This window comes from Sander vitreus, chromosome 17 (assembly GCF_031162955.1).
Source record: "Sander vitreus isolate 19-12246 chromosome 17, sanVit1, whole genome shotgun sequence".
Classification (NCBI taxonomy): Eukaryota; Metazoa; Chordata; class Actinopteri; order Perciformes; family Percidae; genus Sander; species Sander vitreus.
The window spans coordinates 14,055,918-14,076,983 of NC_135871.1; the positions used below are offsets into that span (position 1 = coordinate 14,055,918).

Consider the following 21,066-nt stretch of genomic DNA (forward strand, 5'->3'; position numbering starts at 1 on the left):
CCTACCCCTTCATTAGCCATAGTCATTACACCCTTAATGTCAAATATCTTGCCCCTATCCATTTTTTAACACTGTATAATTCCCTACTTCTTTCTGTTATATTCATTATACTATTCCACTACTATCCAGCCACATTGATCGGTGTAAAGTCTAATGGTTTGTTTAGACAGAATGGGGAGCAAATTAGATGGAGCGCAATTGCAGCCAAAACAAAAAGACACAAGGTTAGCATGTTTAAAGCTACATTGTGTAAGAATTTCTCCCATCTAGCGGTGAAATTGTATATGACAACCAACTGAATATTACTTTCTAGCCCTTCCTCCTATGGTGGTCCAACTCGAAATTAGCTCTCTCCATCGTTTACACGCAACTGTTCTAGCCACTCCAATATTAACTTTGGTCTTGTTGCTTTGCCTGTCGCTTTGTCGTTTTAATTCTCTTTTTCGCTTCCCTGGCGAGTAATCTCCCCCTTGCATTCGTCACGGTGCCAATAGGTGTAAGAGGGTGAAATGCGGAGGTATGTCCCTCTCTGGCTAATGTATTTTAAAGATGGAGGCGCTACATGGCTGCCGTCATTCGAGCGAGTCACTCCTATGTATTCTGAATGATTCTGAATGTCAGATTCTACGCTTAGGAGAATACTTTGATTAGTTGGTGGAAGGAATTACACATGAATGAGTACATATTTGTGAAAGAACAAAGGGGTTTTTGCTAAGAACTAAAAACAAATTACACAATGGAGGTTTAAAATGAATGCAATGCTCCATAGGGTTGGTTGTGAGGGAAGTAGTATTAATTGACATAGTTTACTCATGTCTATAAGCTATGAAACATAGGTGCATAAGTAGGGAAGATTTTACTGTTTGACGCATACAGAAACAACAAACTAGAATGCTTCACAGTTGATGAGGTCCAAATACAATAATTGGCGAAACATATTTTGAATGTGTGGTGATTTTAATTACATAAATAACTTTGTAAAGGGATGGCACATCTGAAATTTGCTCAGATAAAGTGTATCTTCTTTGTACCCACATGCAAATCATAGTCATTTTTCTATGCATGTAAATACATGTAAGATAATAACAAACCTGTCACTTTCCCAGCAAGTCCTCACTAAATGACTCCGTAACTGTATGTACCAATATTTGAAAAACAGTGACTTTATACCCTCGATATTAATGTACAATAGGAAATTTACTAGTTATAATAATCCATAAAAATTATTTGACTGTGTGATCCCAGCACTGTGAAGACAGCCTCCTTGGGCATCTTCACTTGTTGAATGGAGCTTTGCCAAATGTGCACTCCTAACAGTCCTCTGGCCTTTTACCATCTGGGGATTAAGGAGGAAGTTGAACCATCTGCCTCTCTTCCCAGTAGTGGACCCCTACATGCTCTCCCTAACCTTCCTCCCTTGGCACAGGGGGAAATTGCTCGGCTGCTGAGGAGGAAATGTTAGGATCATCTCTTTTCTAAGTCCTCATCTCTTCCCTCTCCAGATGGGAGGTTAATTGACTAAAGGAAAGGCACTTTTGACACAACCCTGCTGACTGCTTTGCAACAACTGTTCATTAAGGCCACTACATCTTTAATGGCTCCAACATTACATTATGTTAACAGTGTTCCAATGATGCCTGAATGTAATCCAGATCAGTTACTATTGATGTTGGTATTCAAGTCTGGACAGTACAATCTTGTATTTCTGGCCATGTCTCAATGTGGGGTGGAGTGGGTGGGAGTCCTACTTAAACTGAAAGTACTTGGGCAAGAAACACTGCCTATCATTATATACGTGTTTATATACTATAAATGTGTGAAAGCAAACCTAAACCATAACAGTTATTTCAACCAGTGTGTTTTACTCTCTTCAATCCTCTCCTATAGCTTACAATGTGAGCCTGGAGTTATTCTGTTTTCCTGTATGAGAACGGCTGTGTTTATTAAAGTGGTAAGACAGTATACATGAATAAATAGAACAAGAAAAGAGAAAGATAATACATGTTAAAATATCAAACAAGTGTGTTTGCTTGTTGTAGTGCATGTCCACTGTGACAAATCACATGCAGTACAACTTATATTGCTGCTGACCATCTCCAAATCAGCCATCAAAGCCTTTTTAACTCTGAGAAACTAAAAGTAGATGAGATGTTCAGTGGAATGCTAATTGTTCCCTTGCAGCATACATCAGTTCAGAGGACCCAGCCGTCTCTGGGTGGGGTCCTGGAGAGGCCACCACCTAAAGACTCCATAGATCTCGTGGAGGACGTCAATGCTTGAAGGATATTGGCCTTCCTGCATTTAATTGCATTAAATTAATCTCCACTTTGTTGCTCTCTCTATTTACATTTTACGTATTGGCATAGTGTGACTACTTGTCATAATGCAACCCTGACTATATCTATATCTGTTTTAATGGTTTTACAAACCAGATAGCATATTTTGCTTACTGAGTTTTAAAATAGCATGGTTAATAATAGAGGGTATTATTATTTTTAAATGCATTTGAGGCTGATTTGATTCATGGTGAGGGAGTTGAAGTGACAATCTCAAGTCTCCCTCAAGTTGTCCCTCAACTGTGGAATTAAAGCTACAATACACCCAAAATATCTTCTTAAACACAAACTACTATATAACCCCATTTCCCATAGTAAACTCAGCAAAAAAAGAAACGCCCCTTTTTGAGGACACTGTATTTTAAAGATACTTTTGTAAAAATCAAAATAAACAATGTTTTCCATGCTTGTTCAATGAACCATAAACAATGAACATGCACCTGTTGAACGGTCGAAAAGACAATAACAACGTAAGGGCGGTAGGCAATTAAGGTCACAGTTAGGAAGACAAGAAAAGACAAGAAAATTAGGAAAGTAAAGAGACCTTTCTACTGACTCTGAAAAACACCAAAAGAAAGACACCCAGGGTTCCTGATAATCTGCGTGAACGTGCCTTAGGCATGGTGAAGGAGGCATGAGGACAGCAGATGTGGCCAGGCAATACATTGCAATGTCCCTATTGTGAGACGCCTAAGACAGCGCTACAGGGAGACAGGAAGCACAGCTGATCGTCCTTGCAGTGGCAGACCACGTGTAACAACACCTGCATAGGATCGGTATATCCGAATATCACACCTGCGGGACAGGTACAGGATGGCAAAAACAACCGCAAGAACTGGCCTGTCTGGTGCAGTACATGAGGAGGAGATGCACTGCTGTACTTAATGCAGCTGGTGGCCACACCAGATACTGAGGGCTACTGATTTTGACCCCCCCTTTGTTCAGGGACATATTATTCCATTTCTGTTAGTCACATGTCTGTGAAAATTGTTCAGTTTATGTCTTAGTTGTTAAATCTTTTAATGTTCATGCAAATATTTGCATATGTTAAGTTTGTTTAAAATATAAAAGCAGTTGAAAGTGACAGGACGTTTCTTTTTTTGCTGAGTGTATATATGAGTTTTTCAGCTTAACCCACACAGAGATAAAACAGCTATGGTGGTGTCTGATAACGTTAGCAACTTTGCTATAGGCCTGTACATTCTGTTGTTTGGCAGTATGTAGTCATTGTTGCAGTCATACAGTATACTATATCCCATCCCTTGAACATAGGCATCCTACTCACTTTTGATGATTCTGTCGAGCCACAGAAGTAGAGAGCCCTGGCTAAGGAGGTCCTTAATAAACACCTCTCTGTACAAGTCTCATGCATGCACACAAGCCTGAAAGGCTATATGCAGGGTGAGATAAGAGCTACCTAATTCCATTGCTGTTGGAATCGAAGCTGTACAGATGTGGAAGCACCGCCAATAATAGACAATATTCCCTATGTTTAATCCCCGGAAAATCTGCTCAAGAAACCAAGAAGAGTGGCAGCAAACATCTATCCTTTGCTTTGTGTGGAGTTCATGGACTGAATGTTCTTCATGCAGAACATGGAGCTATTGTCTATTTTACCAAGCTCACCACTAAACAATGGCAGCAAAATCGCAATGAAACACTCGGGGAATAGGAAACATGTATTCAAATGTTAATGTTCAGCCCAGCTGTCAGACTTCAAAGTTTTCCTTTTTGCATACAATACAATAGGGAGCAGGCATATCATTTACTCTCATTTTCCACCTCTTTGTCCTGCTGCTTGTGAAATGCCTCTAAAAGAAAGTGATAAATGTTATAAACAGCACAAATTACACATGCCCTGAATACTGACTTAATATTCCCAAACAAATGCCACTGTCAAGGAGAAAGGCAAGCAGAGAGCCACCTATGCCCGTGCTGACAGGTGGGCTGGGCACTATGAAGTTGCTGCTGAGAGGATGCGGGATATCTATAAAGGGACAACTGTGTAGCTTTTTACGTGGAACCCTGTAACAGGTGGGATCTTGACAGGGGATAGAGGCAATCAGTCTCTCCATCAATCCCTGTCTTCTAACTCCAGCTCTGACAGCTGGTGTGACACCTACTGTTGCCCTTGCCTGATGGGTTGTCCCCTTTCTGCCTCAATCAAAGGTGACACAAATCAAGTCAACCTACATACATTGAAAGATCCAGCTGTTTGAAAACTGTATGTGATCAATGTATCAAATGACAACAGAAAATGGTGACCAGATGTGTGTCTAGAGGAAGACTTTGCTACAGTGCATTCATTAAAGGCAGATATAAAATCCAGGAGTACCAACATACCAGCAGGAGGCCTTGTCCTTATAAATAAATAGATAAATAATATTCATCCCTATGCCATCAAGAAAATGAATTCCCTGATTTTCCCCCTTAAGAACATTGACAGAGGGGCATCCTTGCAGTTCCAGATGGGCTGTGTTCGTGGCAACACGTGTGCAGTCAGGTTAGAGGCAAAACTATTCATTTTAGAATTTGTTGTAATCTGTTTGAGGTAATGCGTTTTTCTCTCAACAATTCCTTGGGCTCTGCAATTACATTTAGGACTTTGAAAGGGTCAGTCACCCAAATAACTACATTTTCTACTTACATTCATGGTATCTCGCCATGTATTATTGTTGCTGTATTTGCAGATGTTTTATAATATCTGACACCAATTTAAAGAGGTAATCCAGAAATCACAAAAGAATATTCAAAATGAAAGCAGCAGCAGATACTAAAATACCCTGACCTTTAGTTCCCAGTATGGATCAAGCTCCAAAAAACGCTGGATCCTACATTTTTCATAATGCCCTAAAGACCCTCCTTACCTGGTGAATTCCCACTTATTTCTAATAAATAAAAATGTGTATTCTCCAAAACCAAGCTGGTATAGCCCTAATAATATCACTTATCACATCATTAAGGCCATCTCCTCAGACTTGACAAAGCTTCTCCAGGGCCATAGAAGACTGTTTTCACAGGCTGAGTAGTACTCCACATGAGTAAACTCACCTTTGTTGCAGTGAAGTGTCCGCTTAAAACTCACCCAGAATATTTCTTTTCAATATCCAGGGTAATTCACAGATTTCTGTAGACATTTGAAATATTATTTTATGTTTTTAATGAGTGAAAACATTCACTGTTTTCGAGTATCCATCTACCTTCACTAGAATTGCTACTAAGAGTGTTGCGCATCAAAGTGCATTTATCATACCCATTGTTTCCGATCCAAAATGTTAGCTGACTGAGTAACAGTAGCTATTTTTTGCATCTAGTTCCTGTCTTTGGACCATTCCTGTACCAGCTTCAGTTTTGTAACAGCAGGTTTTGCTCTGTACATTACAGCAATTTGTGCCTCACCAAGAAAAACAGCACTCCTGTTCCTTTTGAATTATATGCAGTGCACAGTGGATGATTTAGAGCAAACTAGATTACGTCAAATAGTCTTCATGAATTTCTTCCCTTGGAATTTCTACAGCAGTGCTGCAATGACATTTTAGAAGCATCTTTAGAATATTCAAACACAAATGTAGCTGCAGCTTTACTCAGTTCATACAGTCGCTGCAATAGGGTTTGAATGCTGGAAACATTTCAGTTGTCAATGTGAGTTTGACAGCTGACAAACAACAACAAACTGCTGACTGAAATACCGTCAAAGCGCACTCAAGAAAGTAGGCTATCCTCTTGATAGTTGAACTAGTGAACATGTTTCTTACAGAGGTCACGGTCAAATGACTTTCCTGTGCTTTCACCTGCAGATGGTCTACCTGCTCTGTCTTTCTCCATCAGCACCTTGACCTTGATTGGCATGTTGGCAGTGATCACTTACACGGTGAGTTGGGACCTGAGACAAGTGGTTGATGATGTTTCATGTGGTCAGTGGTACTTTATCTGCACAGTAATCAAGGCAATCATTCAATGTAGTGATTTCCAAATCTTACCAGGCCTGTAGCTTAATAGGACCACTGCTTATTGAGATATCTGACATATAAATTGTTTTGAAGTATGAAGAAAGGCTAAATAGAATAATTTTCCTTTTATTAGATTACCCAACATGATTTTTCACTGGATGTGCCATGGCCGATAATGCATGTTTTTGTAAAATATTATTTAAGCTGCAGTGCAGTTTCTTAAAGTTAATTTCTACAAATGAAATTACTCAGACTGCTGTCTTTCACCTGAGCACCCGAGACTTGATGTATGTGCACCCTTCACTTGCTTATCATCCACTTATCAGCTGTCTATATATATATATATATATATATACAGTTTTTCATTTTTTCCTATATCAGAAAAATTGACTGTGCTGTAACACTTCTTAATGCTGTCCATTTTTCATAGCCCTTATCCTGGTAACTAGACTGTGAATATTCCCTGGAGGTGGTGGCACTGGTGTCATGGTGGGAGTAACACAGAATAGTGTCTACTGGGGAAATGCAAAAAAGTACCCTGGTATCAACTCAGGGAGTGAGAGTAAAAGTGACAGCCAACCCCAATCTATCCAGTTTCTGTTGAGCTCAAAGAGTCCTATTTGACAAATCACACAACAATTGAATGTGGGGCTCTTAATGAATAATACACAACCTAGTCAAGTAAATTGTAGACCCAATCTCACTTTAGGACATATAATCCATTTCAGCTGGGATTGTATCCACTGTTCTCTCACTTTGCTTCTCACATTCCTCTAAAGAGTGGATAAATACCTAATACCTTTTTAGGATGGATGTGTGCTCAGATGTGCACTGACCCCATGCTGATTTTGACTCTGTGAATGCCCTGTGGAAATCAAAACTCCCAGTGTGTCTTTGTTTTTGATGTTCCTTGTTTTGATGAAGTCAATCAAAGAAATCAGGCCCTTAGGGGACAACAGCAGCATCCTCTCCCTCTTTTATTCTCACAGACATAAATGCAGAAGCACCTTTTTTTTCCCCTCACTTTTTATCCATTCATCTACTTTATTTGCTCTCTCCTCTGTCTTCAAGCAGAAAAACTCTTCTTGGTGGAAACCTACCCATATTTGCAAAGAGCTGTGGTGATTTATCATCCTTTACTATGTGTTACTATTAAGCCTGATTAACTTAATGGAATCAAAGTGACAGGTTCCATAAGCAGCGGAAATGTTGTCCATGCCTCTTGTACTAATTTATCACTACCCTTTGTGCAGAACTAGCCATCTACCCTTAATGCAAACACCTCTGTGATGTAAACAGTATATAACACTGCAGCCTAGTGCACTTAAAATTAATACAGAGTGAACCAAGTTATAGCTTTTACTGCTTTTTTGCCCTTTTTATGGCACTTTCTGTTGTGCACACACATTTATATTAAACAGAGGCCACCTTATAAACAAATATTGTCTTCCGGTTTGACTACGTTTGGTGTCTGTCTATCTTTCTGCTAAATTAAACTAAGGCTTTTAACATTTTGAATGCAAAATGTTTCTAATTGTCAGTAAATTAAACACTAATGGTAAATATAGCTTGTGACAGTCCTGTCCAGTACATCAAATAGAGCTCACCCTCATATTATACTATACCTTAAATCTCTGTTGTTTTTTATCACTGCAATGTTGAGGAATGAAAGTGAATACATTCAACAAGTATATATACTTGTATAAATATAGTGTAAAAAAAAAAAATATATATATATATATAGACCTATTAACTCTGCATTTACTCGCTAAAATGTTTCAGTGGTTGTTTGGTATTAACGTCAATTTGATAGTGATAGCAGGTCCCAATCCTATGTCCTGTTTTGGCTGATTTGGGGCTACCGTTTTGGGAATAGTTGAATGAAGAGATTGTACCTTTAAGAAAACTCAGCAAGTTTATTTCAAATAGCCAACTCGCTTTGCATTGGATTTGAAATGAAAGCCATAGTCCCTTAATAGTCACGCAGTCACTTTTAATGGTGAGAATTGTATTCAATAATGCAAATTTCTAACTATAGTAAATTTCTTTCTTATTACCTGGAATGTTTGCACATGCATATTCCTTCTAGATTATCTCCCGCTTTGTTGGATTGTACCCAGCAGACCGATCAGGCCATCTTAACACTCATGCATCATGTGAAGTCCTTTGACTTCATTTAAAAGCTAGGCTAGCATATTGACTTATGACTCTTATGGCTCTGTCTCATGTGGACTTACCTTTCTCTTTCTCCTAAATTACCAGCCATAAAATGCTGATGCAGAACTAAAGTTGAGAAGATTAACGTCTGTTGATCTAATCACAGGCCCTGAGATTGACCTGGAAGATGGGGTCTCTGAGTGAATCAGAGAGTTGCCACTTGTACTTACTTTAAGATTCTCCAATCCTTTGATGCTTCTTTCATTTCTATATTTCATATTTACAGACCAAAATTAAATGTGTCTGTTGTCAGGTTAAAGTGCCCTCTGCAGCTGCTGTCTGTACGGCAAATACCCAATATTAAAGGACTCAGATCGGGATCCCTGCCAACAAAAACTTGAGCGGGACATTGCTATTCTAGACGTGCTCAAATTTAAGTTCATGTAAGATTCATAAACACAGGTGCATTAGGGTGCAAATGATGCACCTTGACTTTTTTTTATTTTTTTTTATCAAACATTAGCATGTGAAATGACTTTATGATTATAACACCCCTGAATGTAATGGCCCTCTAACCTCGCAGAAGGCTTACTGCAATTACAGTAATTAAAGAGGAGGGGATAGGTCGAACTTGGTACAATGTCTTTAGAAACCCTAAAGAGCGCGCTAAAGGTTGGCCTGGAAAGCCTTTTCATAACTGGGCTGCTATTTCGATTTAGTTTTGTAGAAAATGGGGTAAAATTGCTGTACATTCAAAAGAGTTTTAAATGTTTCATTCACACTCAACCTCAGGCAAAAATACATATATTGAAGTAATATTTAGACCTCTACTGGGCCCATATGAAAATCATATTAAGCATGAAAAGTAATATTGTGGGGGTCAACCTAGGGCAAGTGATTAACTGGCTGAAAGTGTGTGCTGCTCTGCTCTCTTCATTGGCCACTGTCATATCAGAATATTCCTTATATTTATTACTAAATTGACTACACTCTAAGCTATCATCTTTAACTTTATAACAGCAAATGAAAGTCTGTAAGATCCAACATTTTTTTTAGGCAGTTTTGTTAGGTAGCTGTTGGAAGGATAGGACAGGAAAACACGAGTTGGATATGTCAAACAACAATGATATAATGATAAATCAGGCCTGCATTAAACATATTTTTACCAATCAGAAGTCAGAGCTTTCCTTAAGCCCATTATATCTGTTGCATCATCTAATCACTGTCAGTGAACGGACAGATATGTGGATGTTAACAACTGAGCAACAGATCAGTCTGTGGAGGGAACAAATTAATTATCAAAGCTAATTTGTAGAATATAGAATACAATGTATACTTTATCCCATGGACATGCAATGTTTCTATAGCACCCCAATGTGTACAGAAGACTAGTAAAGGCTTGTGATTTGCCTAAACTAAATATTTAAATACAAGTGTTATAACATAGAGTGGCCCCCACTTTGTCAGTTCTGACCTCCATTATAATAACAGTGAAGGCCTTCAGAACCCTTTTACTGGATGTAAATACGGTAAAATACCTGACCAACTGAGTCACCTTTTGTTTTTTTAAATGGTCCTTATCACTTAGGTGGAACTCTCTCTTTCAAAAAGATAAATATTGTAATTGTCATGCAGAGGTAGAATGAACATAAAAGACACAATAAAAGCAAACAAAAATGAGCAAGCAACCAATTTACAACCCAACATGGCCCAACATATTATTAAAAAAACAGCTGATGTCTGCTGTTGAAGAGGTCCGCCTTTCAGTTTGGGAGTATGAGAACGGTGTGCTAGGTCTAGCGTCTAGAAGCTTTTAACAAGCACGCAGTCATACTTCTGGCCCCTCAACATTCTTAGCGATCCCAAACACTCCAATTTTGGCATCTGCTCCTGTCATGGTGTTTTTATCCAGTACCTCACACTTTGTCTCAAACATGAAAACATGCAGTTAATATTTTCAATCTCTGTGTGACATAATCCATGTTTTTTTTTTTTTTTTTTAATGCTACCGCCGTTTTGAGATGGCTGTGATTGTATAGCCCAAGTATCACCCCTGGTGACCAGACAGAGCTGAGTGGTAGTAGATGTTTGGGAAACCTTTCCTTAAATGTGCAAATGTACCAACATACAGAAAATGCACTGGAGGGTGCGGAGTTTAGGCTATTGTTTTAAATTAAATTTTAGAGCCTAATGTAAAAGATATTTTGGAATAAGAAACATTTTGTTCCACTCCCTAAAAAACACCTTGAAATTGGCAGCGATCAGCTTTTCAATTTTAAATTCGACATCAACACAACCTGTGTACAGACTTTTTAATCTGGATTAAGGAAATCAAGAGAGGCACATAATTAAAATAAAAAAATAAAAAGTCTGAGTGGCGAAAGCCTGGTTTCATGACCCTCATGACTTTTAGTCACCCTCTCATTTCTTGTTTGTGGAGCTTGTCTTGTTTCTAACAGCCAAATTGTCCTATTAAATCTGCCAAACTTGCAGAATTTATGGGAATGTGTATGTGTCATATGTGCTAAGTTTTATATCTTGACATGCATTAGCTTGGATATTTCCAATTAGTAAGGGTGTAACAATACATCCAGCTTGATTGATATGTTGACTCAATGATCAACGATCCAATATCATCGATGCAAAGTGAAAATATTGATATATCATCGTTAAGATGTGCCTTTATTTTGAAATTCCCACTTTATATTTATTCTTTTTATTAAAAATAATCATTCATTTTTCATTTAAATGTCTGGAAATGCTCAGTAATAAATTGTCAAATCATATTTTAGTTGCTTTTTGTGAGTTTATATAAATCTAACTGATTGGCATATGATTGCGTCTCAATTGAATAAAATCGAAATTGAATCGTGACAGCAAATATTGTATTGTTGTCCAAAGCTGATATAATATCTTGTGATTGACACCCCTACACATTAATGGAACCATCTAAAAGCCATGGACAGTGACAGACTGGGATCAAAAAACGGCCCTGGCATTTGCAACACACCGGCCCTATTTTTGTCAATAACCTAGCTTGGAAATTAGGAACTTTGCCTTCCGAGTGAATCTTTCCACGCACCTTGCCGCAGTACAATCTTGAATACTTGTGGCTGCATGCATAAATTAACTTATCAAAATTAACCAAAGACACATTATCAGTAGTGGCCCATAGGGGTCGATAGGGGGGTGGCCCTTCTGACATTTGCCCAAATTCCAGATGGCCAGTCCATCACTGGGTGGGGAGCTACTCTGACTCCTCACTCCCCTTTTATTAGGCTCCACCATCACAAGTAGAAAGAGCAACAAAGAAGGGGCTTGTGTAGGAGACCTATGTCCACCTCTCTCTGAATGATTTCAACCAGTAATCCCCCTCAACCAACACACACATCGAGTCACACACACTCCCATCCACCCTGCTCCAAGCTATCTCTGGTAATTATTGACCACAGTTGGTTTTAAAAGTAACTGTAATGAGCATGCATGATGAGTAAACTAAAAATGTACACTTTTTCTTTTATATTTTCCCATGTAGTTGCATATTTGAGGGGAAGGGAAATGTTTCTCTTGGGATCTGGGACAGGTTTTCCTTTTATGAGTGTGTTTGATATTCGGGGACATGCTCCGGCCTTAAGAGCTCCATGATTCATTGCAGGAGGCGACATTCGCCCGTAGCAGAGATCCACAGCAGAGACTAATAATAGTCTAGCCTGACTTAGTATCCCATGTGATTTTCTTAATGCTACCTAACACTCAGAAACTAGTAAAAGTTGTTTTAGAAAAATATAGGCTCTGACGTTTCCCCACTTGAAAAATAGAATAAAGAGGACAGAGTCTTTTGACAGGGCTGAAAGTATCTTGAAGATACACAGAAGGCCCCTTTGTTTTATTATGAACCCATAAAATGGCACTTCTCCAAGTTGGTTAAAGCGAGACGGCACAGGGAGAGCAAGAACGCATCGGCCTGTTGCTGTTCTTTTCATTTGTATTAATTGGATTGTTTCCTGATATTAGAGATGTCCCCTTATTTTTATTAAATGTTCAACGATCCCTTCAGGTGATTGAACCCCACTGATAGTTGAAAATGTCTTTGGATTTGTGCACATAATGTCTCTCTATCTCTCTTTGCTGTCACCGTATGTATGTAAATGTGTATGTCTTTCTGTAATTCTGGCTATCGTTGTTTATTATTTATAGATTGTATGTACCTCTAAAAGTTTATGTGTATTCCTTTTTTTAATCCATGTCATTCAACATTCATGAGAACTTGATGCCTCCTCCTTTAACCCAGATTTTTCTCCTCAAAATTCTGCTCATAAAAAATTTATCATATCCTGGATAGAGGATAGTGCTGTCACATGGGGGCACTGTTAAGCTGTAAATTGCATCACAGTGATATAAGGCAGTGATATCCACACAAAATGGTTGCAGCAAATTCACCAATGAACCTCAGCACAATTATAGATTCCACCATTTAAATCTGAAAGCATGGCATAATCTGAAAGGCCAGAAACTATATTATATGCTGTGCGTGTTTGTTTACACATTTGTGTGTGTGTGTGTGTGTGTGTGTGTGTGTGTGTGTGTGCGCGCGTGCGTGCGCGCACGTGCCATATGTGCCTTTCCACTCTGACAATAATGTGTGAATAAAATAGAAGTTCTGCACTTGTCTTTCAGGCATACGGTATGTCTGTACTGCCTTTGAACCTGATTAAAGGCACGCGGAGTGTGGCGTATGAACGCCTGGAGAACACAGAGGACATTGATGATGTTGAGCATCAGATAGAAAAGCTGAAAACCAAGGTTTGTCTCACACAAAGCACTGATACTGTGCATACTCCAATATGTGACATAAACACAATAGTCCAAATGATCTACAAGTCATATAATAACATCATTGAACAAAACCTAGAATTGAAAAGAAGTGGATCATTAACAGATTCAAAAACAACAATTATGTCAATAAAAATATCTGAACACTTACTGTTTCTTTTGCGTGTATGTGTAATGAGTGTATAATCATGCATTCATTGACAGGTACACATGCATAGCCTCCAGCTGATCAGTCCCTCCCCTTTATCTTTCTGCCCTGCGCCTCTATCTTTAACCAACCCCTCAAATGCAGAGATCACAAACAGGGAAACACAATAAGACATCTATTAGTTGCTGTTAGTTGCCACTGGCAACGAGAAGTTGAACACGAAAGTCCAATGCATTTGTCATTCCTCTATGTATTTAGTGAACAGGTATGACTGTATTAAAGATGACATACATAATAAAAAGGAAAACCAAAGTGCAACATCAACCACACAAAATAATAGTTCAGTGTCAATAGTCTGAATGCTTACTTAATACTGAATTATTTTATTTTCAGAGACTGAAGGTAGCCAAATAGCAACTTGTATGGCATAGTATGTAATAATGATAAATATTTATTGGGATATTAATTATACCTGAATCTTTAGACCACAGTTTTTAAATGCTTCATACAGTATATCTATCCACGGCATAGTAACTATATCCAAAGAGAATGTTACATCTATTTTTTAATCACTGGGTAATTTGTTGTGCTGTTTACTTTAAATACCCAGATATAAAGCTTATAACTATACCATGTCAGATGTGAACATACATGCATATGTATATTTATTGACGTATTTGGTTGTTTGTTGGTCTTCTCGTCAGTGTAAAGATGGACGTCCCCTCTCCTCAAGGGACAGAAACAACCTGCAGGAGCTGGAGGGCAAACTGCAGGTCCTCCAGCGCAGGGGGAGACACCTGGAAATTGCAGAGAGGAACTGCTGCACTAAAGTGGGAAGTGCTCTAAGACCTTTCAAGGTGAGTCTGCATTATGGATTTGGCTCCCATTCACAGAAGTAAAATATGTTCAATATGGACTGTATTATATGCAAAGATAAATATTTTCATTGTCTGTATATTGGATGTGATCTTTCAAATATAGCATTATGTGTTCTGGCCTTGTTTTAATTGGAACTGTTGTTTAATATGCCACAGTTAGTTTTGTGTTTCTTCACTTAATAGTTGTGTAATTTAAGAATTTCTGTTTAGCCGAGTTCATTACTTAGCCTAGTCATTTTTGCCTGCTCCAACATCTTCCTCCTTAACTGTTTCTTTGGGCTCAAGTTCTAATCTAGACTGCTCTAGATTTACTTTTAGTTCTACTTTACACAACTGCATATTTACATGATTCCCACGGGTAGTCTCTTCACCTAATTTACTCTGAAGTCTCTCAGGGAGTCTCACATTTCTCAGGCAGGATCTTATGGTTCCCCAGGGATAAACCGAAGCAACCACAAACTTCTCTTTAAATTTTACTTTTTTTGGGTTGGGCATCCAATACTTGGACCTCATATATGCAATATTAATATATAATTGTTCCCATAGTCAAATTTACACAAGGGGGTTAGGAAAAGAGGTGGGTTATAACAGCCCTTGTTTAAGACTTCTAAATTAGTACTACCTTTGGACATGTTGGTACCAACACTGCCACTGGCCCAGTCCAGGCAAACATCTGGAGATGAGGCAATGATGAGCATTATGGAGAGGTTTTAAAGTGCAGCGCAATTCTGCACCCCTGATCCCTTTACTATAGCATACTAGCACCAGCCCAAAATAACCATACATTTTATATCGTTTCCTACAATAGTTAGTGCAGCTTCAACCTTCAAGATTGTAGAAAAGGTCCATCCTAGAGACTCAAACTCAAATCCCTCAAGGCTGCCTAATCCCACCAATCAACTCACTGTGTCCTTATTCCAAAACCACTTGGTTACCAGGGTGCAACAGCTGTGATCATTAGCATCTTTGTAGTCCGTTTCGCATTTTTCATTTCCCAAAAAAACACTTCATTTGAATTTGAGATAACTCAGAGGCTGTCCTCACCAATATGGCTAAGAACATAATTATGGCTGTAATTATTCTGTTTAAATGTGATAGTGGTGGGTGAGGAAAGAAGTTATTATTTCAAAATCAAAACATTGTCTGTGTTAAAGACAGGACCAATTCTAAAATAATTCCCCTAGTTTACATTTTACTTTCCCACTTCTATTTATTTTCCAGTATTTTACTGCACTGCAGGCATGCACAAACATTTTAAACCAGTGTCTGTAACAGTGTGTCTTTAACCAAGGGGGCTACTGCTAATGACAGTCCCCAGACTCAAATTTAAACAATAATAAGTTGGGAGATTTATTTACTGTATACTCGGGCACTGGTGTAGAGCGATAAGCCAAATTATTGTGATTTCTCCAGAGCAGTTACACCACTGTCTATCAGACACATGCTGTCCTTTTAATATCAACTCTGGTGGTGGGTGAAAATGACTTCTTGAACATGTGAATATCTACAGTTAAAAATAGCTTGGACCTCACAAAATAGTTACTTTGTTTGATGGGATCATAAAAAAGCTAGGCCACCTTTTCATCTAAGATTTGAAAATAAATCCTATCTCTTCATGATTTAAAACCTTTTTTTTTAATATATTATCGCTTCCTCCTTTGTATTAGGACAACAAAGTTATCTCTTCTTTTGGCTTTTGTTTGTTTGGATTAGGAGATAAGAGCAGTTTAATCAGTACATTTTATCTTCCTTGTTCTGGCCACCTAACTTTTGAAGTTGTTTATATCAAGGCAATATCCACAATATAGACAAAAGGTATGCTTATCAGTTTCTTGATTGTAATTGATGCTTTTCTACAATCGTTGAGAAATTACATCAAGGTATGTTGGTTGAAAGATTGAGTTTTTATAATGTGATTTGTTCTATAGATCACTGGAGCATATTTTAATTGTACTATATACGTTGCTATATGTGTTCACCTGCTTTTTAATCTCTATGGCCAGTACAAGATATTATATTAAATATTTAGCTATGAAGGCCCTGCTGAAGGCAAGCAGTTAATAGGGTGCATTTCTTTTTTGGCTGCCACCCACCTTGTGCCTCCCTGGTTGCACCTTCCCTACTCTGGCTGGGCCATGCCGTTGTATCCCCCTGTCACCTCAGGCAACAGTGCCAAACTGTGGCTGGCCAAGCCATATGGTCTCTCCTTGACAAAAGACATGACAGAAAGGTTATATTTGCTGACCCTGTAGATGTCTTTGTAAACATACCTTTTCTTCCAGGTTTCAGCCATTAGGTTCACCGTTAGTGCAGATCCTTTCTTTGGTTGTGGGTACATATCACTGTTTGGTATCATAATGTATTGGTGTTTTTTTTTTGCAGATATTGCTGGGTATTTTCTTTATCCTGGTTGCGCTGCTGTTCACTGTTGCCCTGTTCATTTCAAAGTAAGTCACAATATGTGCTGCAACATCATAATTCTTAAGACAGGCAATATGACAGAAGTTGAGAGTACAATTGTTTCCTTTAACTTTATGTATTAATGTGTAATACTCGAAATATATACACATATTGAAGTTTTTTCTGTGTTTCAGTTTGGATAAAGCTCTCCATTCTGCTGGCATCAGCTCTGGGTTCATAGTTTTTGGCACCAACCTTACCAATCCTCTGAATGAACTTTTATTAGCCTTACAACCCGTGAGTATCCTCTCATCTTTCATGTTGAACAATTGATTATCCTTAATTAAGATGTGCATAAAGCCATATTTTCTTGTTTCCATCATCATTAACCTAAATTAAGCATAATTTAAACGGTGTGTGTAAACTTTAACTTTTAAGTGTATGTGCTTCAGTATACTGCAAGTTCACTGCAAGTTCACTTTGAAATGACAAAATCGCAACAAGAAAAGAGTCATATGGCCTTGTTAACTAGCAGTTTGTTACTTTTAAATATGGTCTGATAGGCGCCATTTATATTTTACCAAAGACCATAAGATAACAAAATTACAAACATGTTGCGTGCTGCTGTCACTTTAAAATAATTTAATGTTTCAAGGGAGCAATTCTGAGTGAAATTTCAACATGCCAAGCACAGTTAACATACCAACATAACAATAGATTTTAATTAACAAGAATAAAAACCCTGCAGTACAATGCCTAGTACCTTTTAATAATGATTATCATCTTTTCATTTTAATGGGATATTGACCAAAGTTATGAGCTATAGGGTGTCAGAAAATGCCACTTTTATCTTGGTAACCTATTGAGATTGACAGTATTAGATCACGACCATTGCTTTTTTCTTCCAAGTCATTGTTGCGGGTCTGGACAAACTTAGTATTCTACAGCAGAATTTAGAGGAAAACAATGACTGACAGCTCAGACCATTAAAGAATTGCTTCATAGATAGTGGCATTGATTTAATGTCTAAGGCCAGTGTTTAGAAGTGTGACCTTGATATTTAAGGAATTAAGTGCACCATACCATAAATCGTATACTATATAGGGTTCAGGTTTTAGGTTAAATCAGAATATTACAGGTTACAGAACATAGTTGATTACTATGTATGTTACATGCACTGTGTATTTATGTCTATACTACACCTGTAACTAATCTATTTGCGTAGTATTTGGAAAAGGTTAGGAACAGAGTTGTTGGTTTTGACAGTGCCTGAAAATACACTTCACAGTGACCAGCTAGACGTGCTTTAGTCTAATTAGGCTAGACCAAGTGTCACTGATGATAGCTGCTCATTAACAGCTTCAAGCATCCTTGACAGGAAACCAGCCTAGATGTTTGGCTCTGAAAGCAATTATGTCTTTATATGTGTATGTGAGGAATGTAGCTGACCTATGTCCTTGGTATAATAGGTTTTCCCACTGGATTACATCCTGATCACAGTCATCACCATGTACTTTGTAGTCACCTCCATGGCTGGCATTCGCAACATGGGCATCTGGTTCTTCTGGATAAGGGTAAGCATCATAGGCCCTACTTCTCATTTACCTGAAAAAACTTTCCAAATATTGCAATACTAGCACAAGTTGGTAGCCTCGTCTTTCTGCAATCCTTTCCAACCCAATGAAGAACACATCCTAAATGGATCTGCAGGGAATAACCAAGCAATGACTATTTGAAGCTCTCAGAAAGCACAGCTTGCTTAGAGACCGAAAGGGCTTCTGGCTTTTCTGATCCACATTACTTCATGCTGTGCTGTCTTGTAAAGCTAAAGCAGACGGGTGTCATTACTACATCACTAGTGCAGTGCCCATTCAAAATGCGCCTATTCGGAATGGGCCGGTTGCTTGGCCTCCGGTATTGCTGCTTGCAGTTTTTTCGAGAACTGCTCGTCCAACAACTTATGCGCTGTGCTTCCTTGGGTCCGCAATACAACTTGGATGACATAGTTGACAATGCTAGAGTTTACGCGTCATTTGCTAACAGCTACAGTAGCTATGTGGGACTAGGCTATTTCCGGGAGTAAAAGTGTTCAATCCAAAAGTTACATCGCTGATGCTTTAAATGTTTGAGTTTGCTACAATGTATCATCTCTAGTCTCTCTGCTCTCTCTCTTTATTTGTTCTTGAATGTACTGTAACAAACGACGGAGAGCGAGCTGTACCCAGCATGCCGTTTGGCGGTGTAACAGTTAAAAGCGGTCCCCTCTCAATACCTAAGTTACACAGTGTGTATAAACACACTGCTAATAAATATGTCCTGTAGATTTGGAGGACAGGCAGAGACTCCTTCCATTTTTGTTAGATTAACATTTATTAACAATATTAACATGTTCTTGTTTTTCAGCTCTACAAAATAAGACCAAAGAAAACTCGCCCCCAGGCTCTTCTTTTCCTGTGTATGATTCTTCTCTTGATTGTCCTTCACACCAGCTACATGATCTACAGCCTAGCCCCACAGTATGTCATGTATGGCAGCCAGAAATATCTTGTACAGGTGAGGAAAAATGTATGATCATTACTGTGTATTTCTAGGTTTTAAGTCTAGCTGATGAGAGCTATCTCTGAGAATGGGGCTCTAACGATGGCATTGTCGGTTAATCAGTGGGTTCAAACCACTTTGGTCCAGCTGGGTATTGGCAGCAGCAGAGTCTCTACAGGCTGGTAGCGTGGCTTTCAGACTCTTGTTCTTTTTTAATTCTGTCTGCCTGTATTAGACTATGCAGCTATTACTGTGTGGATCTGTTTTTGACTGTATACCCCCCGTGTGATCTTATGTAGCTCTCTCTCTCTCTCTCTCTCTCTCTCTCTCTCTCTCTCTCTCTCTCTCTCTCTCTCTCCCTCTCTCTCTCTGTCTGTCTTTCTCTCTCTCTGTGGATGTGTGCATGTGGTTTAGATGCTTCGTCTCAAAAATCTTTTAAACAACATAATTAAAATGAACCACTCTGTTGTTTTTGCTGAAACATCCTCTTTTTAAATGAGAGAAAATAACCCCAAACCAGCTCTGTATGACTCACAGGGTAAACATGGCGTTTTCCTCTGCTGCTGTCTATTCACCTACAGTATTTATATATACTAAGTGTCATTTATACCAGACTAGCATATACAGTGTAGCCTGTATGTAGTGGATATTAAGATATGTGCACAATAAATACTTGAAGCTTTAGGTAATTTAGTAATCGTTTAAGTTCTCATATTTTTTAAGCAAAAGTAATCCTTCATATGACAGTAAATTACATTCAAGTTAACAGTTTTTTGGGGTTTACTGTAAACTAACAAGCCTATATTGCTCTGTTAGAATCTGAATTATGTCTATTTATGGAATTTATTCATTGAAAAACTTAGAGAATCATCTGGAACCAAAACTCCCAGGGAATGTTTCTGTTTTTTTGTCATTTTATAATTTGAGTAAAATGCCGTTGCTGTATGATTTAATGGTTCTTCTTGTCAATCCACAATTAGTTTGTACCGCATGAAGTAGTTTGTAGTGTTTCTTTTGCTAAACAGATACATGTCTCTTGTGTTTTTTGATCAGAGTCAGATGCCCTCAGCCGGTCCTACATCTGGGAATGCTACTTTTGGCACCACAAGGATTTGTGATGCCGATGCGCCTGAGGGTAAGTCCGTCATCTCAGCTAGCACATTAAGGTAGCACTGGCCCAACAGTAAGATGTTGGGAGAACTTAAAACACATCATCAAAGATTTTGTCCTCACAGGTCGAGTCTATATTAGAAGAAAGGAAGGTCAGTGTACAACCCAGCCATTTTGTGTAGAACAGTGTTCAGTAATCTTTTATCACCATTCATTATTCATTAGAGGGAATAATACCAAGGACAAACATTTACTAATACAGTCCGTGGCAATCTCCATGCCAACTGTTATTACAGTAAATCAGCCATGAAAACAAATTTGTGAATCTACATCATACCAGTTAGCATTATTACAATAATTTATTAATTTGCTAAAAGCCCGAGTAAAATACATCACTCTTATTGTTGGTGGAGAGGACTGGTTAACCCATCCATCAATCCATCCATCATGTCTGTCTTTGATACTAAAGACCAAACATCAGCAGGCATGAAATGTATTAAACAGAATTTTAAATACATGTGAAAAAATCACTTAAACTTAGCAGTCCAGCTGATGTTAACTATTATTAATACAAAATATGAAATGAAACAAACAAGATCATAAACATACTTTGTACTTTGGTGTACCTGTCATATATTAGATTCCCCCCAATGTTTGGAGTCTTGTGCGTGCGTTTTTGTTAGCGGAGGTCTATTAGTGTTGGGGATAACTATTTT

The 21,066-nt window shown here is 38.3% G+C and overlaps 1 protein-coding gene across 1 annotated transcript in view; it reads left to right on the top strand.

The window, feature by feature from the left end:
* Positions 1–21,066, top strand: part of lmbrd1 (LMBR1 domain containing 1) — a 53,794-nt gene that overhangs the window by 22,253 nt on the left and 10,475 nt on the right. The window contains exons 7-14 of the mRNA XM_078272920.1: positions 6,134–6,207; positions 13,121–13,246; positions 14,129–14,281; positions 16,685–16,749; positions 16,897–16,999; positions 18,172–18,276; positions 19,106–19,255; positions 20,294–20,375. Of these exons, the coding sequence (XP_078129046.1) occupies positions 6,134–6,207; positions 13,121–13,246; positions 14,129–14,281; positions 16,685–16,749; positions 16,897–16,999; positions 18,172–18,276; positions 19,106–19,255; positions 20,294–20,375 (858 nt within the window). The remainder of the gene's footprint in view (positions 1–6,133; positions 6,208–13,120; positions 13,247–14,128; positions 14,282–16,684; positions 16,750–16,896; positions 17,000–18,171; positions 18,277–19,105; positions 19,256–20,293; positions 20,376–21,066) is intronic.